Source organism: Balearica regulorum, chromosome 29 (genome assembly GCF_011004875.1).
Source record: "Balearica regulorum gibbericeps isolate bBalReg1 chromosome 29, bBalReg1.pri, whole genome shotgun sequence".
NCBI classification, from domain to species: Eukaryota; Metazoa; Chordata; class Aves; order Gruiformes; family Gruidae; genus Balearica; species Balearica regulorum.
The window spans coordinates 1080389-1088301 of NC_046212.1; the positions used below are offsets into that span (position 1 = coordinate 1080389).

At 72.2% G+C, this 7913-nt stretch overlaps 2 protein-coding genes across 3 annotated transcripts; both read left to right on the forward strand.

Moving 5' to 3' along the window:
• The first annotated feature begins 8 nt into the window (after positions 1 to 8).
• NABP2 (nucleic acid binding protein 2) lies at positions 9 to 1966 on the forward strand. 2 transcript variants are annotated; one of them, XM_075737828.1, is made up of 7 exons: positions 9 to 130; positions 398 to 492; positions 871 to 1009; positions 1098 to 1169; positions 1274 to 1355; positions 1473 to 1539; positions 1655 to 1966. In XM_075737828.1, the coding sequence occupies exons 2-7, from the start codon at positions 414 to 416 to the stop codon at positions 1825 to 1827; spliced, it is 612 nt and encodes a 203-aa protein (XP_075593943.1). In that variant the 5' UTR covers positions 9 to 130; positions 398 to 413; the 3' UTR covers positions 1828 to 1966. The 2 variants fall into 2 exon arrangements, with proteins under 2 accessions (XP_075593943.1, XP_075593945.1); XM_075737830.1 differs by lacking the exon at positions 9 to 130 and having other exon boundaries at positions 158 to 492.
• Positions 1967 to 2265: 299 nt separating this feature from the next.
• On the forward strand, positions 2266 to 6661 carry SLC39A5 (solute carrier family 39 member 5). Its single transcript, XM_075737822.1, has 11 exons — positions 2266 to 2389; positions 3256 to 3649; positions 3741 to 3921; positions 4093 to 4267; positions 4707 to 4876; positions 4974 to 5111; positions 5191 to 5251; positions 5327 to 5515; positions 5645 to 5725; positions 5802 to 5992; positions 6070 to 6661. The coding sequence occupies exons 2-11, from the start codon at positions 3291 to 3293 to the stop codon at positions 6217 to 6219; spliced, it is 1695 nt and encodes a 564-aa protein (XP_075593937.1). The 5' UTR covers positions 2266 to 2389; positions 3256 to 3290; the 3' UTR covers positions 6220 to 6661.
• The last annotated feature ends 1252 nt before the right edge of the window (positions 6662 to 7913 follow it).

Genomic DNA, 7913 nt, shown 5'->3' on the forward strand with positions numbered 1-7913 from the left:
GACCCGCCTCCTCCGCACCGCCATTAGTCTGTGGAGGGGGACGTTCTCCGCCTCCCGCGCGCTGATTGGCTGCTCGAGGGTGGTGGCAGGCGACTTCCGGGAGCGCCCGCGGCGGCCAGCGCTCCGGCAGGTCAGCGCGCGCAGCGCGGGGGGGGGGACAGCGCCGGGGGCGGCGAGGCGGGAGGTGCGAGCGCCCCCTGGTGGCGGGGCGGGAGGGCAGGGCCCCGGGACCGGCCCCATCCCCGGTCCCGGCCCCGGTCCCCAGCGGTGCTGTCCCCGCGGCCGGTTGCTCCCCATCCCCGTGGGCCCGTCCCGGGGCGGGGGGGGCGTCCCGTGTCCGGTATCCCCGACCCCGGTGTCCCCTTGCGGGGCCGGGGGGTGACGGCTGCGTCCGCAGGGCCCCCGCCGGCACCATGAGCACCGAGACGCTGGTGAAGGACGTGAAACCGGGGCTGAAGAACCTCAACCTCATCTTCATCGTGCTGGAGACGGGTGGGTGCCACGGCGGGGGGGACACCGGGGGCACCCCGCACCCCCTGACCCCCCCCCCGATCCCCCCGGCACCCCCCGATCCCCCCGGCACCCCCCGAGCCCCCCCGTACCCCCTGACCCCCCCCAAGCGCCCCCTGACCCCCCCCGAGCCCCCCCGCACCCCCTGGCACCCCCCTGCACCCCCGACCCCCCCCGAGCCCCCCGGCACCCCCCGATCCCCCCCGCACCCCCTGACCCCCCCGAGCCCTCCGGCACCCCCCGACACCCCCCCGCACCCCCGACACCCCCCTGCACCCCCTGACCCCCCCCGAGACCCCTGACCCCCCCCGAGCGCCCCCGCACCCCCTGACCCCCCCCGCCCCCCCTCCCGCCCCTCAGGCCGGGTGACGAAGACGAAGGACGGGCACGAGGTGCGGACGTGCAAGGTGGCCGACAAGACGGGCAGCATCAACATCTCGGTGTGGGACGACGTGGGGAACCTCATCCAGCCCGGGGACATCATCCGCCTCACCAAGGGGTAGGCGGGGGGGGGGGGGGCACCCTGGGACCCCCCCGGCCCCTCAGGGCTCCCCCCCGGCCTGACGCCCCCGGCCTTCCCCCTCCAGGTACGCGTCCGTCTTCAAGGGCTGCCTGACCCTCTACACGGGGCGCGGAGGCGACCTGCAGAAGATCGGCGAGTAAGGACGGGGCGAGGGGGGGGGGGGGTGTCCCACCGGAGCCAGGGGGTGGGGGGGGGACCGGGACGTGGCAGGGGGGACCCCACGGCTCCGCTCTGCCGCAGGTTCTGCATGGTCTACTCCGAGGTGCCCAACTTCAGCGAGCCCAACCCTGAGTACGTGGCGCAGCAGTCGCAGAGTAAAGGGGTGAGTCTGGGGGGGGGGGAGTGGGGGGCCAGGGTGGCACCGCCGGGACCCCCCGGCCCCCCTGAGCGTGGCCAACCCGGCTCTCCGGCACACGGGGCTTCTCCGTCTGCTCCGCAGGCCCAGAACGAGAGCGCGAGTCCGGCTGCTTCGCAGACCAGCCAGGGCCCCCCCGCAGCGTCCCCAGGTAGGTCACACAGCCCCCTCCCCACCCGGGGGCACGGGACACCCCCCGGTGTCACCCCCCCAGCTCGGGGGTGCCTCCAGCCTCACCCTCTCCCGGCGCTCTGCTCTGCTTCCAGCCCCCGACAGCCAGAATGGGAACGGGCTGAGTCCGGGGGGCCCCGCGCACCCCCCCAGCGCCCCCGCGCACCCCCCCAGCGGCCGCATCACCCGCAGCCAGCCCGGCCACCCCGGCCCCGCCACCGGCCCCGTCAGCAACGGCAAGGAGACGCGGAGGAGCAGCAAGAGATAACGGGCCGGGATCCCCCCGCGGCCCCGCTCCCTCCGGGCCCCCAGTACGGTCTGGGGGGGTCCCCGGCTCCCCGGCACTGAGCACCCACCGGGGCGAGGAGGGGGCTGGCCGGGGCGTGCAGGGGTGGCCTGGGCCCCCCATCCTGAGCCAGCTGGGCTCGGGGGTCCCGGGCAGGACGGGGCTGAGCTGTGCGGCCGCTGCCTGGCAGCCCTGGGGGGGTTCGCAGCCCCCCCGCCCCCAGCCCAGGACCCCCCCACACCCAGTCACTGCCTGCCCACGCCAAGGACCTGTCGGGGCGGGAGTTAATAAAGGTTGACCTCCTGCCTGCGCCTTGCCTGCTCCCTGCCCGCGGCCCTGGCCCTGTTGCGGGGGGCCCGGACCCCCCTCGCCCTTTAAGGCCCTCCCCGTGGCCCCTCCCGGCACGGGGCTGGCTGGGAGCAGCGTCTGGGTGACCCTTGGCCCCCCCGGTTGGGGCGCAGCAGACGGCGCGGCTGCGGCACGGGGACGGGGGCCGGTCAGTGGCGCGTGCCCCGGCCCCCCCATCGGCACAGCGCGGCCCCAGGTGAGCCCCTGCGGGGGCACGGGAGGGCCGGGGGGGGCGCGGGCGGCGCCGGCACCGCACCTGGCGGGACGGGACCCCACCAACGGGGCGATGCCGGGGGACCGCGAGACCCACCTTGGCGGGAGGGGGTCAGCTCCGGTGAAGGTGGGGGCACCCGTGGGACCTCGCGCCAGGGTGGGGATGGCAGTGGGGCGCCAGCTCTCGGAGTCATGGGATCTTCCGTGCCCCACGGCATCGGCGAGCCCCACGTGGCGGGGGGAGGACGGGCCCCATCGCGCCCGCGGTTTGGTGTTTCCCATCGTGGTGCAGGGCCGTTCCCGTGTCCCCGGCAGTGGGGTGGGAGTTGGGGGGCACACGGCTGTGCCGGGCTGTGGGTGGGGGCGTTGGGGGCACAGGTGGATGGGGGTGCAAGCACCGGGGCGGGGGGGGGGGGCATTGGTGTTATCTTCCCACGCGGTGAAACATTAACTCCAACACAAAAGCTGCCCCGGTTGCAAAACCTCCCCTCAAGGACGAGTGTCACCGTGTCCCCCCCAGCGTTGTCCCCACACACCCCCCCATCACCCACCTTGGTGGGGGGGGGGTCAGCCCCGTGGGGGGCACAGGGACAGCGCCTGGCCCTGCCCGGTCCCCCCAGCCCGCTCCCCGATGCAGGGACACGCGTTCCCGGGCCGTGACCCTGATGCCGCCCGTCGCTTTCCAACCGTCCCCATGGTGGGCGGCAGGAGGGTCCGGCCCCGCGGCCGCTCGGAGGGACCCCCTGCCCTGGGAGGGACCCACAGGCACCGGGGGCTCAGCCCCACGGCGGGGCGGGGGGGGCCGGGAGTGACGCAGCCCCCGCCGCCCTCACGCCGGCATCTCCCCAGCTCCGCCGGGGACCCCCCTGCGCCGATCCGGCCCCATGGGCCCCCCTGGGCTCCTCCTGGGCGTCCTGGGGCTGCTGGCTCTGGGGGCCGGGGGGGGGCCCGGGTCGCTGCCCGAGGACGCGGCGCAGGAGCACGGCTACTACCTGCAGCAGCTGTTCGGGCAGTACGGGGCCAACGGGACGCTGCCCTTCGAGGGGCTGGCGCGGCTGCTGGGCAGCCTGGGGCTGGGCCGGGTGCGCGTGGTGCAGATCCAGCACGAGGAGCTGGGGCACGGCCACGTCAGCCACCTCGACCTGCTGGAGGTGCAGGAGGAGAAGCACCGGCACCGACACCCCGTCTGGGAACACGGCGGGGACCCGGCACCCAGCGCCCCGCCGCCCACCCGTCCCCCCAGGTACCCCGGTCGCCCCCGCGCTCAGGGGGCTGCGCCCCAACCCTGGTGTCGTGGGGTGAGGGGGGGGTTCATCCGCATCCACCTCCCGCAGCCCCCGGCCCTCCCGGACAGAAAGCTGGACGAAGGCAGCACCCGCCGAGCCCCTCGGTGCCGGGGTCACCCCTGGGAGCCGTGGGGCCCCCCTGCCCCCCCGGCGGGACCAGCCTGGCCTGAGCCTGCTGGGGAGGGTGCTGGGCTTGGAGCACTCCAGCGCCGACCACCCGCACGACGATGTGAGTGGGGTTTGGGGTGGGGGGGGGGGTGTCACACCATCCCGCTCCGCTGCCACGTGCCGGGAGCCCCTGCGGCTCCTTGTCCCCCCAGTGGGACACCCCCCCCCCCCATGCCACTCACCAGTGTGTTATCGTGTGTGTCGTGTGTGTGTCTGTCCCCCCCGCCCCCAGTGCCTCAACGTCACCCAGCTGCTGGTGAATTTTGGGCTGGACTCGGTGTCCCAGCTGACGCCGGAGCAGTTCACCCTCCTCTGCCCGGCCCTGCTCTACCAGATCGACAGCCGCGTCTGCATCCAGCACAGCGATGAGGTGACGCTGCCTCCCCCGGGGGGGGGCCTGTGGCCAGGTAACCCCAACCCAGCGCCCCTCCCTGGCCCCCGGCCGTCCTTCCCTGGGTCCCTTGTCCCTGCAGCCCCATCTCCGGGTACCCCAGTGCCCGGTCCCTGTGTCCCCAATCTCTGCACCCTGAGCCCTGGTCCCCCACCAGCTGCTCCCCATGGACCCTGTCCCCACATCCTCATCCCTGGCTCCTCCATCATCCGCTCTCCAGGTCTCTTGTCCCTTTATCGCCATCCCTGGATCCCCCCATGGTCCCCACGTCCCCAGTCCCTGCCACCCCATCCCTGCATCCCCCATCGCTGCGTCCCTGCGTGTCCCCTCCCACATCCCCCATCCCCAGCTGCCCATCACCCCACGGTCCCCAAGGACCCCCCCAGCCCTGCGTGTGTCCCCCCCCGGGTCCTGCACCCCCTGCCCCGGCCGTGCCCGTCTCACCCGCCCCACAGCGCTGGGCTGGGGGCTCCTGGCCGTCACCTTCGTCAGCCTGCCCTCCGCCCTGGCTGTCGTCCTCGTCCCGCTGCTGAGCCGTGGCTTCTTCCGCTCGCTGCTGGCCTTCCTGGTGGCGCTGGCCGTGGGGACGCTCTGCGGGGACGCCCTGCTCCACCTCTGGCCCCACGTAGGTACCCCCGCCCCGGCAGGACGGAGGTGGCACGAGGCACCGGGGGGGACGGGGGTGTCCGGGTCCCCTGAGCCGCCGGGTCCCCCGTGTCCAGGCCCAGGGGAGGCACCAGGAGATGCCAGTGGAGCCGGGGACCGCAGTGCTGCAGGGGCTGGCGGCGCTGGGGGGCATCTACCTGCTCTTCCTGGTGGAGCTGCTCCTGGGGATGTTGCGGCGGAGCCGGGAGGCCACGGTGAGAGCCGCGGGCGCTGGGGCAGGCGTGGGGCTGCCACCAGGTCCAGCTTTGCACCCAACATCTCCATCTTCCCCAGGGACGCTCCCCTGGAGAGACCCCCGACGTGGCCGCAGGGGGCCTGGCGTCGCTGCGAGGAGGTAAGACCCCCCTCACGCCCCGCAGTGCCCCCGGCCCCTGGCCCCGGCCCCCACCCTGTGCCTCTACCACCGCAGGGGCCGAGCTGCGACACCTGACGGCACCGGAGCCGGAGCTGGAGCACAAGCCCCACAGACCCCCCCACAGACCCCCCCACGGACACTCCCACGGCCCCACGCTGCCCCCCAGCCCCGGGGCCTCTGACATCGTCTGGATGGTGGTGCTGGGGGACGGGATCCACAATCTGACGGACGGGCTGGCCATCGGTGAGGGGCACGGGGAGGCGGAGGGGGAGGGACAGGGGTGCAGAGGGGGTGCAGAGGGACAGGGGTGCACGGGGCATGGGGGGGCACACGGTCCGTGCAGGTCGGGGGCAAAGGACCCTCTTCCCGCAGGCGCTGCCTTCTCCCACAGCCTCTCCAGCGGCCTCAGCACCGCGCTGGCCGTGCTCTGCCACGAGCTGCCCCACGAGCTGGGTAGGTGCCCCCCGGCCCCGGCCCCAGCCACGGCACCCCCTGCACCCCCCCTTCACCCACTCTCCTCTTGCTGCAGGCGACCTGGCGGTGCTGCTGCGGGCGGGCACGGCCCCCCGCACCATCCTGCTCCTCAACCTGCTCTCGGCCCTGCTCTCCTGCCTGGGGGCGGCGGTGGGGGTGGCTGTGGGGCAGAGCGCGTCCCACCTCACCCCCTGGATCCTCACTGCCACCGCCGGCGTCTTCCTCTACGTGGCCCTGGCCGACATGGTAAGGGGGCGGCCAGGGGAGGTGGCCGTGGGGCTGGGTGTTGTGCCAGCCCCGCTGAGCCCCCTGCTCTGCCCCAGCTCCCCGAGGTGCTGCGGGGCACCGAGGGCCCCGGCGAGGGCACCTGGGGCCGCTTCCTCCTGCAGAACGTGGGGTTCCTGCTGGGCAGCGGCGTCATGCTGGGCATCGCCCTGGCCGAGGGGCACGTCCGAGCCTGGCTGCAGCCCTGAGCGGCCCCGGGGCTCGGTCCTGCTCCCCCCCCCCCCGCCACCCACCGGAGTGGGGAAGCACATCTGGAGCCAGCGACGGCCGAGCCGGGAGGACAGGGGGAGCCCCCGACATGCCCCAAGGACTGGACTTCCTCCCCTTCCTGAGACCCCCAGCAGCATCCGCTGTCCCCGGGAGTCTCCGTGGCTCAGCCCTGCGCAGCCCCCCCAGCCCCTCGCCCCAGGGGTCCCCTTGCTGCCCGGCTCCTCTCCCGGGGGACCGGGGCACGCCGGTGCGGGACGGCAGCGGGGGGGGGGTGCACACCCAGCTCTGGGGACGAGGTTGAGCGCGTTTCCCCTTCCCGCTCCCCCTGGACCAGCCGTCAGCAGAAAAAGGACGAAAAAGACGTAGAAGCAATAGCATTTTAATAAACATAATTGATTCAAAGCCACAATATGAATAACAGGACTTGGTCGCAGCTTACATTGTATAAAATAGATCAAGTCTGAATGCTTTTTTTCTTTTTTCTTTTTTTATTTTTTAAATTTCTTTTTAGTTCCTTCCCCCACCCCCCTCCCCAAAGGTGATGCAGGATTTCTGAAAATACATACACGGAACATCCGAGACAAAAGTAACCGCTCACTAGGCTCAGGCGGGGGTAAGGAGGAGGCCGACAGGATAGCGGCTGCGCTGCGGGGATGGATGGCTTGTTGGGCTGATCTCCTTCTTCTCCTACGTATCGCCTCCTATTCGCTCCCTAGAACTGCGAGGGGTTGAACGACTTTCTGTTTCCCTTGCACGACACGAAGGGGTTTTGCTCACTCCGGTTTCCTCTACCCAGAGACAAGTGCTTCGCTGCTCAGGATCGATTTCGGGGCTTTCTGGGGGTCCCACTCTCAGGAGAAGGGCGAGAAACCAGCAAGCTGAGGGGGACGCGGCTCAGTTTGCCCACCAAGGCACCCGGCACCTCGAGGCCGCCGCAGCGGCCCCGCAGGGATTTCCTACATTGTTTATTTTTTATTTTTTTTTCTATTTTTAAATTGCACATCAAAACTCTACCCTACTTGTGGCGGGTCTCCACGGGGCAGGCGTGTGGGGGGCGAGGGGCCAGGAGCCTCCCCCCCCCGCTGCTCGTGCTGCCAGACCCACGCGCTTGTGCTTTGAACCAGCGGTTGAAGGACGAAGCACCTACGGAGGGGAGGGAGATGCCCGAACCGCCGGTGCGGCGGCACCGGGATCGGCACCGCGGGACGGGACGCGGACCCTGCCTCTGCCGGGTCTCGGACTGGGACGGTGCCGACGGTGCTGGCTGCGGGGATGCTCGGGCACCGACCCCTCCGTCTGACGCAATCGCCTCTCCCTCCCTGCCCACGTACAAAGGCATCCACGCTAAAGGCCCCCAGCAAGACCGCCTGCCAATTAAGGCCCTGCCGCTGACGAACGACAGCACGGCCGCACGCTGGTTTTCGCTCAGCAGGTTCCACATTTCAGCGCGCCGGAGGGGAACGAAGCCGGGGAGTTAAAAGCAAAAACACCTTCAGAGGAGACGAAGCGGCTGCCACACACAGACACGCGTGCAGATGGCTGGCACGGCACGCCGGGGCTCGCTCGGCGCCGCTCTCCCCCTCCACCCGGCTGCAGAGGGGCTTGCGCCTGCGGCCGGCAGAGCCCGGCAGAGCCCGGCCGTCCCGGCCCTTGGCTTGCTCCGGCGCCGAGG

What these genes read in the sequence shown, in the direction of transcription:
- NABP2 (XM_075737828.1), top strand. Translation starts at nt 414, where the DNA reads ATGAGCACCGAGACGCTGGTGAAGGACGTGAAACCGGGGCTGAAGAAC. An exon ending in AGCAGTCGCAGAGTAAAGGG is followed by an intron (nt 1,356 to 1,472) that starts GTGAGTCTGGGG and finishes TCTGCTCCGCAG; the next exon opens with GCCCAGAACGAGAGCGCGAG. An exon ending in CCCCCCCGCAGCGTCCCCAG is followed by an intron (nt 1,540 to 1,654) that starts GTAGGTCACACA and finishes CTCTGCTTCCAG; the next exon opens with CCCCCGACAGCCAGAATGGG.
- SLC39A5 (XM_075737822.1), top strand. Translation starts at nt 3,291, where the DNA reads ATGGGCCCCCCTGGGCTCCTCCTGGGCGTCCTGGGGCTGCTGGCTCTG. An exon ending in GACGGACGGGCTGGCCATCG is followed by an intron (nt 5,516 to 5,644) that starts GTGAGGGGCACG and finishes CTCTTCCCGCAG; the next exon opens with GCGCTGCCTTCTCCCACAGC. An exon ending in CGAGCTGCCCCACGAGCTGG is followed by an intron (nt 5,726 to 5,801) that starts GTAGGTGCCCCC and finishes CTCTTGCTGCAG; the next exon opens with GCGACCTGGCGGTGCTGCTG.